This window comes from Chenopodium quinoa, unplaced genomic scaffold (assembly GCF_001683475.1).
Source record: "Chenopodium quinoa cultivar QQ74 unplaced genomic scaffold, ASM168347v1, whole genome shotgun sequence".
In the NCBI taxonomy this organism is placed as follows: domain Eukaryota; kingdom Viridiplantae; phylum Streptophyta; class Magnoliopsida; order Caryophyllales; family Amaranthaceae; genus Chenopodium; species Chenopodium quinoa.
In genome coordinates this window covers 1,594,122-1,611,946 of record NW_018744537.1, presented here as the reverse complement: position 1 = coordinate 1,611,946, position 17,825 = coordinate 1,594,122, and the positions used below count along the sequence as shown (strand labels likewise).

At 37.5% G+C, this 17,825-nt stretch overlaps 3 protein-coding genes across 4 annotated transcripts; 2 read left to right on the top strand and 1 right to left on the bottom strand.

The window, feature by feature from the left end:
- Window positions 1-3,408: 3,408 nt before the first annotated feature.
- Window positions 3,409-10,311, top strand: LOC110698576 (chloride channel protein CLC-e-like). Its single transcript, XM_021876030.1, has 7 exons — window positions 3,409-3,961; window positions 4,273-4,669; window positions 5,763-5,960; window positions 6,318-6,781; window positions 7,731-8,288; window positions 8,813-9,021; window positions 9,697-10,311. The coding sequence occupies exons 1-7, from the start codon at window positions 3,554-3,556 to the stop codon at window positions 9,749-9,751; spliced, it is 2,289 nt and encodes a 762-aa protein (XP_021731722.1). The 5' UTR covers window positions 3,409-3,553; the 3' UTR covers window positions 9,752-10,311.
- Window positions 10,312-10,423: 112 nt separating this feature from the next.
- Window positions 10,424-12,145, bottom strand: LOC110698577 (fibrinogen alpha-1 chain-like). The gene is made up of 2 exons (XM_021876031.1): window positions 11,138-12,145; window positions 10,424-11,015 (listed from the first exon to the last, which is right to left on the bottom strand). The coding sequence occupies exons 1-2, from the start codon at window positions 11,742-11,744 to the stop codon at window positions 10,756-10,758; spliced, it is 867 nt and encodes a 288-aa protein (XP_021731723.1). The 5' UTR covers window positions 11,745-12,145; the 3' UTR covers window positions 10,424-10,755.
- An 838-nt stretch (window positions 12,146-12,983) lies between these two features.
- On the top strand, window positions 12,984-17,618 carry LOC110698575 (armadillo repeat-containing protein 6-like). 2 transcript variants are annotated; one of them, XM_021876028.1, is made up of 8 exons: window positions 12,984-13,261; window positions 13,361-13,672; window positions 14,042-14,325; window positions 14,426-14,554; window positions 15,171-15,293; window positions 16,426-16,533; window positions 16,819-16,962; window positions 17,131-17,274. In XM_021876028.1, the coding sequence occupies exons 1-8, from the start codon at window positions 13,114-13,116 to the stop codon at window positions 17,143-17,145; spliced, it is 1,263 nt and encodes a 420-aa protein (XP_021731720.1). In that variant the 5' UTR covers window positions 12,984-13,113; the 3' UTR covers window positions 17,146-17,274. The 2 variants fall into 2 exon arrangements, with proteins under 2 accessions (XP_021731720.1, XP_021731719.1); XM_021876027.1 differs by having other exon boundaries at window positions 12,985-13,261; window positions 16,819-16,997; window positions 17,131-17,618.
- The last annotated feature ends 207 nt before the right edge of the window (window positions 17,619-17,825 follow it).

Sequence of the window (17,825 nt, the reverse complement as noted above, 5' to 3'; positions counted from 1 at the left end):
AATTTCAACTTTGTATGGAGACAATGATTAAGCATGACTTAAACTTACCTGGTTCGATAGGCAAAACTGAATCCAACCCAATTATTCGAATTGACACTTGTGAATAATGAATATGCATGATTTGGTACATCAGTTCATGCCTAACGTTATGCTAATTTGCTTAGTAAGTTTTAGGGATGTTTATTTTACTTTCTTATAACGATTTATGAAGTTTGTATTAGAAGTGTCATTTCAATTAACTGTGCTGGATTTGATTAGCTCTAGTAGGATGGGATCAGATCTAATTCGGATTTAAAGCACAACACAACTTAAGCCTTGTGTTAGTTCAACTTATTTTTACTTATTTAAAAAAAAATAAGTTTAGAAGTTCAGATCAAATCATTATTTTATGAGCAGTTTTTTTATCGCTAAATATCCTTAATAACGTATTGAAAAAAATTATGAAAATTACATATTACTCCCTCCATGTTTAAATAAATGAAACGAGTTCCTTGTGCACGTATGTCAATGCAACACTTTGACTAATAATATCTTTAATTATCAATAAGTTAAAATTATAACAATTGAATATTAGTAAACTATTCATTGAGACGATCCAACAAATACCCACAAATACTATATTTATTTTTATGTATAAATCACAAATATTAGCTAAAAGTGAATTAAATGAATAGTGCAAAAGGTCAAAACATTGTATTTATTTAAACACGGAGGGAATAATAAAAAAACACATTCTTACGCATCTAAGACCCCACTTGATATATTTTTTCTTTATAGATTATCATACACCTAAGGACAAAGTTTGGTCAAATTAGACAATCAAGCCAGATCAAATAAACAAAAATAAGGTTAACTAAATAAACCTCACTCTGTAACATGAAACAACACGAATACGGAGTACTCTCTCCGTATTTTATTACTTGCTATACTTTTCTTTTGCGGCCGTATTTTATTATTTGCCCCATTTTCCTTTTAAAAAACTTTTAACAATAATTTATAATTTCTCTTCCATGGTCCCTCATATCATCCATCATACTCCGTGTTTCATTCTTTACTTAACCCCACTTCCATCCTACTCAATATATTAGGAAAAATTGACAAGAATAATCCTAACATTGCCTCATCCACCTAAAATAATTCCAACTTTGGATTATTTTTTTAATAATCCGAACTTTGATATGAATTTGCTTAAAATGGTCCCAAGTGACCGGTAACCTGTTGAGTAAGTAATTTTTTTTTAAAAAAAATAAAATTACACGTGTCACTATGTGATTAGTAAAAAAAAAGATTTAATTTTAATTTTTTTTTAAAAAAACATGATTTGTTACTAATTAATATTCAAAAAAAATTAACACTTCCTTCCAAAAAAAAATAAAATTAACACTTACTTAACTTTCCTCAAAAAAATAAATACTTAATTAACTAATTTAAAACTAAATAATAATAATAATAATAATAATAATAATAATAATAATAATAATAATAATAATAATAATAATCCTAGTGAGGTCGCTGCCCCTAAACTCATGAAGAAATTGGCAGATATATATTTCACGAAGGTTACCGATTCTGCAGAATCCACATTCTCTTTATCTCCTCGTCAATCAACATTGTGGAAATCGCAGTAGGGAGATCACACCTTTGATTGGCTTCGGGCGGTTCCTATTTCGGGGTTGGGTCAGACGATGAACGCAAAGACTAACCGATGTGTGTTGTGCTACCGCTTGGGTATTCCATTGTTCTCTGTCTCGACGCCGTGCTCTGCTTGTTAAAGGGTTTTTACTGGGGATTTTTTCGGTGATCACGCGGTGTCGTGTGCTGTAAAGTGGGTATTAAACATCGGCATAATGTTGTGCGGGATACCCTTATTGATGTTTGTTATCGATCTGGGATTTCAGCTAGAAAGGAGGTTGACATTGGGTTGTCTGGAGGGAACGACGGGGCCCTTAGACCTGTAGATGTGTTACTTTATTCTTGGGATCGTAGTCGCGATGTCTGTGTTGACTTGACAGGGTCTTCTCCTTTGACACAGTTTGGGTTATCTGGCTTTGTTCTTGGACGGCTTGTGGCTAATGCAGCTCATCGAAAGCGAGTCAAGTACGAATCTAGTTGTTGGGCAATTGGATATGGTTTCCTTCCTTTCTCTTTCTCTACACTTGGGGAATTAGAGAATGAGGCGGTTGCATTGCTGAAGCGGATCCAGAAGTTCTCGAAGACTCAAGACATTGGGGCACGTGCTGCTACTCATATCTTCACTAGAATAGCATTTGCTATAGCTAGAGGAGTGGGGGCCCATATTGTATCTCGGCTTCCCACTAATTTTTTTTGTAGGTTCTATGACTTTGTCTTTTTTAGATAATAATAATAATAATAATAATAATAATAATAATAATAATAATAATAATAATAGCAAATTAACCATTCGCCATTACCAACGACCCAGCCACCTCCACCACCCTACCTCCCCTGAGCCACCAACACCAACCAGCCAGCCCAACATCCACCCTACCACAACTACCGTAACCAGATGTGTGCGTCGCAAAAGCCCAAGAACAAGTCATAACAATATTAGCGATCTCCTCGGATCGAGAAACATCGACGTGGACAAGGTGGCGTCCAAGATCGGCGGCTACAACAAACTCAATGGCGCGGTCGGATGAGCCCACCAGGCATAGATCAAGTTGCCATGCCATGGGCGAAGCCGACGTTGGGCGGCGCTTGGGAGGAAAGTGAGGGAGTGGAGAAGAACAGTCTCAATGGTGGGCAACGCGATTTTAAAGGCCAGGGTTTCGTGGAGGAGGAGGATTGGTGGTTTAGAGAGAGGGGGGCGACACGACGTGACGCGTGGAGAGGAGATTTGTGCGCGGCCAGAGTTGGGGTGCAAGTGGTCAGGCTGGTGGAATAGGCGGCGGAAGGGGTGGTCGGGGTTGGTAGGGTATTTTATTTAAGACAGTTTTTTTTAATTAACCCATAACTTTTTTATTTTTCTTAAAAAAAAATTAACTTTTTATAATTTTATTTTTTTCACCAACCAGGTGCCAACACGTGTCATTTAACTTGTTATAACAAGTTAAATGATTGGTTGGAACCATTTTAAGCAAATTCATATCAAAGTTCGGACTATTAAAAAATAATCCAAAGTTGGGATTATTTTGGGCGAATGAGACAAAGTTTGGATTATTCTTGTCAATTTTTCCCGTATTTTATTACTTTTTACTATTTTTATTCTAAAACTCCGTGCATGGAGAAATAGAACAAGTACTCCGGAATAAAATACGGAGGGAGTACACGAGCAAGTATGACACTATTCATAATTATACGTGTCGCTCGACGCTTGTGCCACGTGTTTGTTGAAGAGCACCAAAATGCAAGACCATGTGCGACAAAATGCCACAAATACACAATCAACTTATCCAATATCCATCCTTATTGACTCGAAAGGAAGATGTCTGGAGGAGAATAACCATGGAGTGGGAAACACCCTCAAGGAAGGCTTTCCGATGACAAATTCCGATTTCCGTTTCCCCCGAATCAAACTTCTTCGCTAACAACAATGGCGGCTTCACCTTTTACTACACCTACTCTCTTTTCCGGAAAAAATGGTAATACCAAAATTTGTCAGTTTCTCTCTCATCACCTTTGTACCATGCCATTGCCAACATCAACTTATCCACTGCCGCCAATTATAAACTACGCCACCCTCCGCCGCCGTCATCGCCGCCGCATACAGCGCTACAATTTCAACGGATTAGGAGATGATAATTACAGCACCACAACCAGCAGCGGCGTCGCCGGCGATGGAGAAACGCTGACTACCCCTGATACTAATACTAAGAAGGGAATTCTGGCAGCCGCGATAGAAGCTCTTCCTCTTCCGCAAGGAGAAGCTAATACTGCGATTATCTCTGCTTGTGTTGTTGGCCTTCTTACTGGTGTCAGTGTCGTCCTTTTCAATTATGTGGTTCGTATACCCTAACCCTAACCCTTTTTTACGTTCATCAATTCATTTCATTGCCTTTCTATTCCATTACTCCCTCCGTCTCAAATTAATTGACACGTTGTATTGTTTTCGAGAAATTTGACCTTAATGAATATTTTATGATATATGAAAATATTCTAACAAGATTGCGCGTGACTGTAGTTATTTCTTATGTACGGACGAGAATTGCGTGGTTTGAAAAACAGTTGTGGTAGTTATTTTGGAATGGACGGAGTAATTTATAGTTTTTTTTTTCTTCGACTGTTATCTAATTAAAGAACAAAAGGCTTTAGGTTCATGAATTACGTGATTTTTGTTGGGATGGAGTACCATACCGAGGTGCATCATGGTTAAGGGAGGAGAATCTTGAAGAAACTTGGAAGAGGACTGTATTCATACCGGTTAGTGGGGGTGTGATTGTTGCTGTGTTGAATTATATTCGAGAAGGACTTGATTCCACTGAAGGAGGAGGCTTTAAAACCATTCCTCAAATTCGGGCTGTGTTTCAGCAGTTCCTTAAGTCGTTGGCAGCATGTGTCACTCTTGGAACCGGGAATTCGTTGGGCCCTGAAGGTCCTTGTGTTGAAATTGGTTCTTCCATTGGCAAAGGAATTGCATCTTTGTCCGGTAGGAGTGCTGGGAAAAAGGTTCCTCTTGTTGCTGCTGGATCAGCTGCCGGGATTGCTTCTGGTTGGAATTCTTCAACTATAGATTGTAATGCACTTACCTACATTGTTTTACATTCTTTGCCGAATAGTAGCTCTGCTCTTTTATGCTTGATGACTGCTCTTGTAATAAGTTTGTGTCTTAGTTTGTGTATGTGGTGTCTCCTGTTCGTGTTATTTAGTTTTGATCATGAGGATAGAGGAGTCAAGGGGTAAATCTTATATTTGGGCCAATTTATAGGCATCACAAGGTCTGACTGAGTTAGCCTTTAAAACAAGTTAACTGACTTCAATTAAAATGATGAAAATTGAGGACTAGTGGAAGGCTGGTTATACGTTTTTGCAAATGAACCTCTGCAACGGACAGCGCCCTCAAAGACTAGTTAAGAGAATAGGAACACAAGGAAATAGAAGAAGAAGGTTGATTGATAGATAGGTAACCAAAGTTACAAGAACAAGTAAATGACTTTAGGCCATTAGTCTCCTCAAGAGTTTCCAATACAATTTTCTGAATACCCTTCCCTTTTACTAAGCTTACTACTTATACTACTCTTCTCATTACATGACATGGCAATAGCCTTAATAAGCCAAGAGTGGCAGGCTGCAGTAGCTTAAGGTGGTGCTTGTGAATGTTGTGGGTTGGTGGTGTTCCCCTGCTGTCGGTTTTGTCCTTGTCCCCTCAGCCTTCTGCTGTATTGGTAATGGATAGGAGGTGTATGGTAGTTCATTGCAACCTCGTGACTTAAGGAAAAACAACAAGCACTGCAAAGTGCAGGATAAAGGCATGCCAACTTTATCACGTATAAAAATTTCTTCAGAGCAATATTTAGGTTTAATTTTTTTTTTTGGTTGTATTTGCTAGCATGTAGTTCAAGGCATGCCAACTTAATCACATTTTAAAACTTCTTCAGAGTAATATTCAGGTTCAAATTTTTTTTTTATTTTTTTTATTTGGTTATTTTTGCTAGCATTTAGTTCTGAATTCTCTTGTGTGCTTCTAAAGGCAAAAGGTTATACTTGCTTTTTTGGCTGCATCTTTTTCAAGGCTATTTTCAGTGACGTAGGAACGTAATATATTTCATACATGCTCTTAACCTGTATAAGTTATTTTCACACAGGATTCAATGCTGCTGTAGCTGGTTGTTTTTTTGCTGTGGAGTCTGTTATACGGCCATCACCTGATTCAGATGTATCTCTTACAAATACAACCTCAATGATCATACTAAGTGCTGTCATAGCTTCTGTACTGTCTGAAGTTGGTCTCGGTTCTGAACCAGCATTCAAGGTCCCTGTTTATGATTTTCGTTCTGCAAGTGGTAAGTTTTAGCTCCTTCTGTCTCACTTATCAGCTACCATTGTAAGTAAGAATAGATTGGCAACTCCTTAAAATTATCTACCTACTTGTATTCAGAATATAATCCTACAGCGTACAAGCATGAATCAACCTTCTATTTTCACTGCAATTTCATATAAAAACTGCCAACATTGATTTGTTTGGAGGGTATTATATGTCAAATCCAGACCATCATAAAGAGACCTTTCTTTGCAAACATTTTTTAAAACTCTTTTCACTTAAGGAGCTTATCATTAATAGTTGTAAAATTTTCTGCATGAGTTTCTGTTTTTCAAAGTTCTGATTTTTAGATTCATTTAGTTAGCTTTTTACTTTTCAGAGCTCCCGCTGTATCTTTTGCTGGGAATTCTATGCGGTTTGGTTTCCTTGGCCTTGACTAGGTGTACTACTTTCATGTTAAACAAGGCTGAAGAAATTAAGAAAGCTGGCCAAGTACCAAAAGTTATTTTTCCAGTAACTGGTGGCTTAGCTGTTGGACTCATGGCTTTGGCATATCCAGAAATTCTATACCGGGGTTTCCAGAATGTTGATATTTTGTTGGAATCTCGACCATTTGTGAAAGGTTTATCAGCTGACCTATTGGCTCAACTAGTGGGTGTTAAAATAATTGCTACATCTTTTTGCCGAGCCTCTGGATTAGTTGGGGGATACTATGCACCATCACTTTTTATTGGTGCTGCTACAGGAATGGCATATGGAAAATTTATTGCTTTGGCAGTTTCTGAAATCAGTCCAATCCACCTTTCTTTCATTGAAGTGGCATCCCCACAAGCATATGGCCTGGTACCAGTTATTATTTACCTATTTCTCTTCATGACCTAAGCTATTTTGATTTCGATGAGTAATAAATGAATGCAATTGTTGCTTTGACCAACGTATAGTATGCAGATTTGTAGTAATTTTATACCAGTCATCATGTTTGTCCTTGATTGTGGATTTGAATTTCTGAGTTTCTGTTGGTGAGCTGTTTTTGTCAAATATTCTGTTGGGAGCTTGAGACTCTAAATGCTTTGTGGTGTGTTGGTGTGTCTAAGATTAATGTTGCGAGTGTGAAGAACTTGCTAACCTATCTTTTAGCAACACAAAACACTCAATATACTTCCACAAAGAGGAACTAAAAAAGGGTATCGTCATTACTTTCAGTAATTTTTATTTGGCCTGCATTGATTTGATAGAGTCTATGGGTAGTGGAAAGAGGAGCTACCATAGTATTTGTGAACTTGTGTAAATTGTCAATTATCCATAGGTTGTGGTCCTTGTGGTTTTTTACACCATTCTTTGTCTGTTTTTTTTATGCTTGTGTCCAGTTAGCTTACTTAGCTATCAGTCTTATTATTTTCGTATTGTTTATTTTACCACTTGTCATTCCTGTTGTTTCTTGCTTTCTTCAAACCATAGAGGGAAAACAAACAATTAAACATTTAGATTGGAAAATCCTTTCCTGGAATTGTGTGTTTCTGAAAACTGACCTTTTGCAGCCATCGTAAGTTGCTCAAAATGCCTCTCTTTATCTAGTTTATGAAAGTTGCCTTTACTAAGTGTTCCAAATAAAAACTCTTGCACTGGCTTTATACTATCCTAGTTGGAGGTTTAAGAACATGAGCTGTTCATATTTATGGCTTTTTATAGATTGGGCTAAGATTTGATTTTGTCAACCTAGGCATTGTTGCTGATCTAGCTGTAAGTTTAGGCGTTCTGATCAATTAATATATGTTAACTTTTGGAACTACAGGTTGCCATGGCTGCTACTCTTGCAGGGGTTTGTCAAGTACCTCTGACATCAGTGCTGCTACTTTTTGAGCTTACTCAGGACTACCGTATTATTCTACCGCTTCTAGCAGCTGTGGGCACGTCATCTTGGATTACATCTTCAAGGATAAAGAGAACGGATTTGAGAGATGCCAAGATAGTTAACAAAAGTTCCCTTAAGATTAAAGAAAGTAATGCATCAAATGATAATGCTAGTTTACGTTCTTCTGGCAAGTCATACCCTGTAAAGGAATTTAATACTGATAATATCTGTGAAATTGAGAGTTCAAGCTGTTTTGATGATTCTGATGCGGAGACTGAAGAAGTTGAAAGGAAAATTTTTGTGTCGCAGGCCATGAGGACAAGTTTTGCGACTGTCTTAAGAAGTACATCACTTATTGAAGCTGTGACTCTCATGCTTGCAGAAAAGCAGTCTTGTGCACTTATTGTTGATGATTATAATTATTTGATTGGTGTACTATCTCTGGAGGATATTCTAGTGATCAGCAAATCTGCACAAGCAAATGGAAGAAAGTCTGAGGTATAGGTTCCCACTTCCCAATTCTTCTGTTGCATGTGAAGCTAATGAAACGAGATAATCCTTCCTCGTTAATTTTTAATGTGGTAGAAAGTGTATCACTTTAGGTTTGTATGGAAATTAAGTATGGATTGTCATTTGAAGTTGCCTCTAGTTTCTAATAGATGAAATTGAAATGGCCTTTTCTCATATTAAATTGAAATCTACTATTTATTAGCAGGGAAGATAAAGTAAATGCTATATACTACATAGTATTTACATTTTTTAGTCTTTTTAAGGATGTTTAAGTTAGCATTTAGTTCTTGACGTACTTCATCTGAAAACAAAATCAGGGTGGTTATCACTTCATTGTCTACTCTCTAGTCTAACCTTTCCACAGGTTAAGGAAATCAAAATTGAATTAGTGAGCAAGTGCAATGCTATAGAGGAAGATTCTGAATGTGCTGCTTTAAAGTGTGCAATTTATCCTCTCTTGCTTCTTTCCTACCTAAGTCTGCTTAGATTTTGCTTGTCTGTACATATCACAGGAAATTTTAGTGGCAGATACTTGTTCTCACGATGGTGAAAAAGATGAGGTGCTGTGGACAGCAACCCCGGACATGGATCTTCTCTCGGCTGAAATAATTATGATCAGGCATGGATTAAGTCAGCTGCCTGTTATCTCTGAGGTTGGGGAGGGGTGCAGAGGAAAACCAGTGGGCATTATAGACATGCAGTGCATCGAACTAGCTTGCAGGTATTATTACTATGCATCTGCTCTGTTAGACATGCATTGCACTGAGGCTGGAACTAGATGAGTTTGGCATATTGAAAAATGGCTTTCAGCAGATAAGATTTAGAAAACCAACTTCTGTCTATGCCATGTATAAGATGGTACTTCTGTCAAATTGCTAACAAGTGTTGATTTTATGGGGATAACTTGTAGTTTGTGCATGTCATTATGCCATGGTTGTTTAAGTGAATGCCTTAATTACATTTAGACATTTCTGTTACCTTACATACCTACGTTGTATGGAGTGCATGGCAGTTTTTGGCTTTGCTGTTTTCACCCTGAAAAAAAATCAAGTTTGAGGAATCAAGTAACACCAATTAACTTAGTTTAGGGACTAATGACAGTAAATTCATATTAGGGCCATTTAGTTTCAGAAAAGGGCAGTAAGTTTAGAAAAGGGAAATTCAGTCTCAGATTTACTCCATTAGGCTAATAAGTTCAAATAGGCTCTGATCTGATTAGCTCAGATAATGGTCTCGTAGGTGTAAAGAATGGCGCTTTCATTTGCTGACACTAGACTCTTTCTTCTGGGCAATATTTTTTAAAATGGCCTAGTCAGAGTGACTTTTTTTCCATCTAGAAATCAGTCTAGGAAATGGTGGTTATTTTGGTTTATTTTATTTATACTTTTGTTTGCAGAGCTGTTGCCGCCAAAGAGTATCTGAACAAGAATTTTAGAATCAGCAGAAATTGATCCCTTCAAGCAGAGGAGCAAGACTGCACCTTGATTATATCTTTGAAGGCCAACCTGCCAGTCATCATCCTTATAAATTAAAACTCGAAGGTGACTAATAACCTCAACAAGAGTACTAAGTGGTGACATAAATAACTGCTTCTTTACGCCTAGAAAATTCTGTAGCAACAGCATGCAAAGTGGTTAAGTTAGTTCCGTTTCAGATTTCACCACAAGCAAGAGCTACAAGGACTGGTCATATAATCTTTGTCGACTTTTTGTCCACTTTTTGTCCACGCTTCAAATTGCTTGTTCATTGAAAGGTTTATATATTGGCTGGGCTGCTACCTAGACTGGAGTACAAATTTCATACATGAATGCCATTGAGACAGTAGTATACGTTGTACAGTTGTACTATTATCATACAAGTAAGTTTTTTGCAAGGGGTAGTTCACGTTGAGGCTATTGAGCTACAAAGAACAATATTGTCTCTTGTACTAATGTTGGTAGACTTTTTAGGCTGATTTTGGAGTATCTGTTATTTTTCGAATTTTCGTTTATAATACTACCTCCGTTTCATATTTTTTGCAACTTTAGAATATTTTATATCTCACAAATAATACCCAAAGTTGAACGGAGGTAGTACATGATTATCAAATGCGTTGACATTTCTCATTAACTTTATTACCTTACTTATCAAAAAGTAATCAATTTTTAAGTATAAATCACTTTGAATAAACCTTTATGCATTACATGACCATAAATATAGAATATTTTAGCCTGATCTGATACTTTGACATTATCAGCAAACATGTTACATATCCAAAATGCAAAACGGTCAAATTTCATAACCCGCAGAAAATGGGAAAGTCTTAATGATTCTAAACAAAATGTAAATAAAACACAAAAGTATAAAACCAAATGTAATAAACGTGTCGTGTTGTGTTCTAATCCCTTAGCACAGTAACATGCCTTCGGCTGGTGGTGGGGCTAGAACATAGAAGTTGATGGCGAACTGTTAGCAACTAGTTCCAGTAGCGAAAGATAGGCATGACAGAGAACTTCATCATGCCAAGGTTGCAGTGGATGCCATTGTGTTCTCCACAAGCAAAGTAATGAGGCTGCCAGTTGGTGAGCTTGAACTCAAATCCGCTTCGACCTCCTTGGGTGGTAGTAGCCACTCGCTTTCCTCTGCTTAAGTCGCAATTTAAGTAGCTCTGGAAGTCCGGCAGTAAGTATACACTGTGGCCTGGTGACCCGTTTACTGGTGCATTGAATTTGAACACTGCCAATAACATTATTATGGTTAGTTTATATAGTAGATTAGTAGCATGCATGCATGCACGCATTATAGTATTAATTAATGAACAGATTTGTATTGAAAGTTGTGATCATGCATGTACGTACCTAGGACATCATTGACATAAAAGGGTCCATTTTTGAGAGCCCAGTCACTGTAATTAAAGCCAAAGTTCCAGTTGTTGGAGCCTCCTACAACAATCTTGTTAGGCCCTTCTGTGCAGTTTCTCTTAGAGAAAGGGCAGTCACCCTGTCCCTGAGGGGTACCTGCAGGAGGAGGCGACTCAGCCTGTCCCCGAGGGGTACCAGCAGGAGCAGGCGACTCACCTTGTCCCCGAGGGGTACCAACAGGCGGTGCATCATGACCCCTTCGGGCCCTTCCCCTTCCCCTACCCCTTCCCCCACTCCAACCCCAACCCCAACCACCCCACCCCCTTTGAGGGGGAGGAGGAGGCACTTCCTGACCCCTTCCCCAACCCCAACCTCGTCCTTCAGGAGGAGCAGGCGGTGTTTCCTGTCCTCGTCCCCACCCCCAACCCCAACCTCGTCCTTCAGAAGGAGCAGGCGGTGTATCCTGGCCTCGTCCCCAACCCCAGCCCCAACGTTGTGTTGTCAATGCCTTTACCTCCTTATTGGCCATGCATGTTCCCAACAAAGAAGCTCCTAGTATTGTAATAACTAGGATACATACTGACGAATTAATAACGGTATTCATGTGTGACAATTGGTATATTTCTTAAACTTACAAGTAAAACCAATAAAGTGTACTACTATTGTATATAATTACTAGCTAGCTAGTAATCAAAGAAACAAGATACTTAGATGAATGTAGGATTAATGGTGCGATGATCATCTCTTTTGCTACACAAGGCTTATATAGGGAATATAATGCATATATGTGGAGCAAAGATTATTTACAAGTTTCGTCGAAATTTGGTTTGTCAAAAATAGACAACCCTTAAGACTTTGCAACTGATCTGAAGAGAAGTATTATTGTGCCAAATATTCCAGCATTGATCAAATCAAAGTCAAGAGATATACTGCTAAAGTGCTAACTACACAGTTTTAGTGGGTTGGTTTAAATTGTTGGTAGAAAACAAGAGATTAAGTTGATAATGAAGTAGCCTTTTTTAGCTTTAAGCAGTAGATTTTTTACCATTAATTAATTTGAAGAAAATAAGTTGAGTTCATTTCATACATGAATGGCTTTAATTAGTGCGCATTTGCCAAATTTGGTGACAAGTTTAAGTTGTAATGATGCAAATATGCAATGGATGTACTACTGTGTTAAAGTTGACAAATAAAAGTTTGGGGAAGTAGCAATTTACTACTTTTACAATACCGAGTCCGTAAGAACTTTAGGTCTTACTAGAGACATAGATTATTGTAGTGAGTTAATGACGTTTTTCTGACATACTAATGATGGTATATTAGTAATAATACTAATAACATGGGATTATCAACTTCATTGGTGTGCAACAATCGCTTGACCAAAATATTAGGGCAATAGCAATTTTATATGAACAAAGTGTTGGCTCACTTGGTAAGATTCTTACCTCAAATCCTAGAGGTATGGGGTTCGAATCCTACTAAGTGAGGGTATTTTGAGTAGGGTTTTCCTTATCCTCCCCTCTACTTCCAATTGTCTGGCCCACAAATAACAAAAGAACTTTGGTTCTATCTAGGCACTTACACGTCTAAATTAAATTTCCTTATCAAAATGTATTTTCTCGTATTGCGCCTTATAGTGCTTTTTTTGTTTTTAAATGTGGCCTAGGCTTGACACTTATGGTAACATGCAATGTCGTGTTACACCGTGTTTTTTTCTGTGCCGAGCTATACCGTGCCACTGCCCGACCGTATGCTGTTGGGCCTAGGATTATTGGGCTAAAATGATACCAGCTCCTCTGGGTCGGAGTCTAAGAGGGATCAGCGATTGGATGACTAATGTTAGAAATTTGAAATTATGAGAAAACGCAACTCAAAATAGAAAATAGAAAATCAGACACCATTTTTCACCAAAGCTCTGATCTCATCATTAACCCTACGCCATTGTTGCAGCTCCAAGGTACGAGAGAGAAAATATGGGAGGTCCAGCGACGAAGAGGACGATATCACAAGAAGCATTCGATGAAGTTGTGAAAGAAAACATGGAAGATTTTGAAATGGAAGCTGCTGAAGCTCTTCAAGACGCCATTGATTCACTCACTCTTCAAGGCGTCGATCTTTCTGGTAATTAATTATGTCTTTAATTTCTCACAAATTTGTCTCAATCTTTGAGTTTAATTTCGAAATTTGAATTGAAATTTTTGTTGATTTGTGTTGGAAAAGGTATAATTACCTGTATACCGGGGGAAAGCTCGGTGCAAGATAATCCAGTGATGAAATCAATTGATGATTTGAAGAAATATTTTGATGAATTTGAGGAGAGAGAATTGCAGCATTTGACGCCATTGTTGCGTAACCTTGCCAATCTTTGTGATCCTAATAATAGCAAGGATAAAGATTCGAATACGAATGCAGCGATAGCTGCTAGAAATGGAGGAGTGGAATTGGTGACATCGATTTGTGGGAAGGTTTCTGGTAGTGGAAATGAGGAGGTTGTTGTTGCAGCTCTCTTGGCACTCACTTCTTTGCTGCGTGGTATGGAATTTTGTCCTTTTCGTCTCGAGTTCGAATCTTCTAAGTTATTATTGATAATGTGAATGAATGTTGTTCAAACCTTGATGATTTTATTTTTCAAATGTGTTATGTTTGCATTAAATTTTGCAACCTAATTGTGTTTTGATACTTGTATGATCACTTTTTCGCAGTTGCGAATAATTAGAATGTGTTAGATTGGACTTGAAAATTAGTTATTAATTTATCATAGATTGGACTTGATGATTAGTTATTATAGATTGGACCTTAGAGAACTAGATATTAATTTATTGTAGATTGGATTGAGAATTGATTATTATAGGTTAGACTTGCTAATTGTTGCGTTTTATGTGGTGGATTTCTGTGACTCAGATGTTCAGACTGCTCAAACCTTTCACAAGTGTGGTGGCCCGGATATAGTCATAGGCATTTTGAATCAAGATGCTCAAAGTTCTGAGATATTGAATGGTTGTTTTTCTGTCATTGCTGCCTCGGCAACTGAGAATGAAATTCTCAAGGAAGCATTCGTTAACTTGAAGATTGATCAACTCATGATCAACACATTGAAGGGGGATAATAAAGGCAGTGTTCCTAGTATTTATGATGCCATACGCGTTTTACTAACTCCTGATGACTTTCGTGTTGCTGCTTCTCAAGTATGTCAGTGTCATCCTTACCTAAGAAGCTTTGACGTTATGCAAATGGTGTATGTATTTGGTTCATTTAGTAAATTATCTGTTGTATATATGCTTGTAGGTTTATGGATATGCTCGTCAGTTTGCAAAAGCTGGAATTGCTGAAGCTCTTGTGGATTCGCTCCAGGAGGGCCTCACTTCACCCACTCTAGTTTCTGCAAGTGTTGCTTTGAAGGCTGTTGCTGTAAATGTAAGTATATTGCTTAAAGTGGCAGTTCGGATTCAGCTCTAATTGCATCATCCCTTTTATTGATGTGATGATTTTGTGTTCTATCAGTCCTGGCAAAATTTCATCTATCTTCCACTAGCAGACAGTAGCATTTCTTATAGCGGCAGCCAACATATATAGTAGTTTATTGAACTGAACTTAGCATGAAGGAACTTTGTCAAAACTATTAAGCGCATTTTTTTTTCTATAATAGATAGATTTCCATGTAGTTTTAGAATGACTGCAGATTGGAATGAATAAATTAGCCTGCAAGCATTGACCTTGTACTTGTCTGCGTTTGCTTTTCACTATCATTATTCAACAGCTTAAAATGTCTAACGTATTTTTTGCAACATCTCTTATATTCACCTTTGACATCTGGTTTTCTGAAGTTCCCTATATGCATAATCTCTGCCTGTCAGTAATAATTAGTATCAGGTTCTGTTGAGATTTCTATGAGTTTTTGGTGTCTTACATTGCATTTCTATACAGTATCTGTTACTTAGTGGCTACAATGTTGGGTTAAAGCGAGTCTTGGAGATTAATCAATGAGCTTCACCTTGCTCACTCCTTCACTTTTGGCATTGTGTGGTCACAGGATGAAATTTGCAGAAGTATAGCCGATAGGGGTGGTATTGATGCTGTTCTCCGATGTATTGATGATAGTGGTGAACAATTGAACAAGTCTGTAGCCCGATCCTGCTGCATTTTACTGACTAAGGTGTGCAATTACTGCTTATATTGTAAAATAGTTTCATGTTTTTTTCCAAACAACATAACTAGGGAAGTTGGAGACTTTAAGTGAAAAAAGACTTTATAACTAACAAAATAGAGTGCACTTCATTTTGTTTTGTCATTATATGTAGTTAAGTAGCTTCACAGTTAAATTTATCAATTAATCATGGTGTCAGTTTTTTCATTATTAACTTGGTAAACCAAAAAAAAAATAAAAAAAAATAAAAAAAATGTGATGTGCGTAGTGCTTTGATTGCTGAGTTTGGACAAAGAATTGGGAAGACTTGCACTTCAGTATGTAACTAATTTTCAGGATCTAGACATAAGCATCTGAAAAAAGGTGAAACCTGCCCAGGGGTTGTTTGAGGATGATCCTCCCTCTGAGGGTTGACAAGTGACTATTAAGTAAGCATGAATGAATTTAAGAATATACTTCAAATTACCATTAGAGTGAAAGTGTTCGCTAAAGACCCTAGAGTGAATGTCTGACAATTGTAGGGAATTGGATTTACGAAACATTGTATTAATGTGTATAAGTCTGCGTCATAGGCTCATAGCATTAATTGATGGAATATTCAGAGTTTTATAACCATACTTGAAAGGTAGGCATTACTCAATACACTTAGCGTTGCCATCTTCAATGGACCTCCTTTTGAGTTAGCGATTTGACAATCTCATGGGTGTTTGACTCATGGCATCAGAACTCAAGAGGGTAATTGACACTTTTTCCATGCAAGTTCAGCTTATCCAGGTCTAATAGGAAACAGATATATGGCATGGAGTGCCATGCGCACCAGTGTGTGCATGCCTTTAGTTAGGGCATATTTGTGTGGGTTAACCACAGGTCTATAGCAGGGTGGTTTGTATTGGTTTTGTGACTTTGGTTTTTTTGTTGAGTAGTGTTTTGTTTTTATTGGAGGGAAAGGTGTACAACTGTGAAACTAACTGTTTGAATTACTTGTGTAGTTCCGAAAACGTTAATTTCTTAATGCATTTGTTGCTTCGTTTCTTTCTTCTTTTTTTTTTCCACTCATTTGACTGTAGCTTATAGTTTCTGCATCTCTGTTGCTTGTTATGCATCAGTTAATGAAGCTTACCTGTTGAATATTTTTTAATAGTTGGCTGGAAGCGACTACAATAAGAGTGCAATAGTGGAGAAAAGAGGTTTGGATAGATTGATCAGCCTCTGTGGCAGATTTGCAGATGAGCCATCTGTAATACAAGAGGTGAGGAATGTGCAAATTAGTGTGGAACTTGTATGGTCCTTCTAGTGACCAGTCATCTTTAATAAATTCATTCAAATGAATTCCAGTAGCTCTGCCTACATTATTGAGCACTGATCAGTCATATACTTTCATTTTCTCCATTATATTGATTCATCCTTCTAGCAACCATTATATGCCTTTTCCAATGAGCTATCTTAAGTTAGCAATTATTGTATTTTTGTTGTGCTGATGTGTGCTTTGACATTGGCACAAGGGTTATGTAGTAATAATTTTCATGTTCTACAGGTTATGTATATAATTAGTGTGCTCTCCCTTAGATCTCCTGATCATGCATCTCGTGCTATAGAAGCTGGAGCAGGAGATCTGGCTATCCAAGCCATGCAAAAGTTTCCTTCTGCACCGCAATTGCAGAGATATACATGTATAATGGTACGGAATCTTGTGGTTAGAAACCCAGAAAATAGGTAAGCTAGTAATTGTTGGGTTCTCGGATTATGACATGTAGCTCCAAATGAGCTTGAAGTCTATTAGTTTTGCACTATTGCAAGAAGCATAGATTCCAGGGCTAAAATTTTGTGTATCTGCCATCGTTCACAGAAAAATTTTGCTTGACAATGGCATTGAGAAGATCATCAGAAAAGGCAAGGAAAACCATCAGAGTTGCAACGCTGCTGCAACAGATGCTCTACGAGACTTGGGGCTTGATAATTACAACTTGTAATTCCTACTGATGCTGCAGTACAAGAATGTGTTCCTCTGTAATATAAAGAGAAGCCTCATGCCTCCATAAGAAGTAATTTTCTGCACTCGAATTTAATCAGACTTGCTGTTATTGTCAACGTGTCTTTGTGTGATATGAGGAATCTGGCAAGAGATAGTATGAATGATCATGTGGTCTTATATTGTTAGCAGTTACTAGCTTCAATACCTAACAATAGCATGCTTATGAATAGAGAATCAGCTGTCCAGCATTTAGTCTATACGCTAGTTTTTCTTTTTGGTTCTTTTGCGCTTCTGCGAATGGATCGTATGTCTTATTCCTTTAGAGCCATATACTGGAATTGCCCTATTTGAGAGAATTACAATGCACCTTCTGTATAGATTATTAAGCACCTCTTTGGTTCAGAAACTTTCTAGGTGTTCAAAAACAGAAAAAATGCCATGTTTTGGTTTGCTTCATCTTTAAGTTTTTTATTTTTTAAAGGTTAATATTTGTCATTTCTCTGCTAATCATTTCTGAGGGTATTGAACATCCTTAATCATGTTGTTTGTGGGAGGAGAACAACTACCAG

Excerpts from the sequence above, each read along its gene's own strand:
- LOC110698576 (XM_021876030.1), top strand. The coding sequence starts at position 3,554 with ATGGCGGCTTCACCTTTTACTACACCTACTCTCTTTTCCGGAAAAAAT. Across the intron at positions 5,961-6,317 it reads TGATTTTCGTTCTGCAAGTG|AGCTCCCGCTGTATCTTTTG; the intron begins GTAAGTTTTAGC and ends TTTACTTTTCAG. Across the intron at positions 9,022-9,696 it reads TGCATCGAACTAGCTTGCAG|AGCTGTTGCCGCCAAAGAGT; the intron begins GTATTATTACTA and ends TTTTGTTTGCAG.
- LOC110698577 (XM_021876031.1), bottom strand. The coding sequence starts at position 11,744 with ATGAATACCGTTATTAATTCGTCAGTATGTATCCTAGTTATTACAATA. Across the intron at positions 11,016-11,137 it reads TTATGTCAATGATGTCCTAG|TGTTCAAATTCAATGCACCA; the intron begins GTACGTACATGC and ends TGTTATTGGCAG.
- LOC110698575 (XM_021876027.1), top strand. The coding sequence starts at position 13,114 with ATGGGAGGTCCAGCGACGAAGAGGACGATATCACAAGAAGCATTCGAT. Across the intron at positions 13,262-13,360 it reads TCAAGGCGTCGATCTTTCTG|GTATAATTACCTGTATACCG; the intron begins GTAATTAATTAT and ends GTGTTGGAAAAG. Across the intron at positions 13,673-14,041 it reads ACTCACTTCTTTGCTGCGTG|ATGTTCAGACTGCTCAAACC; the intron begins GTATGGAATTTT and ends TCTGTGACTCAG.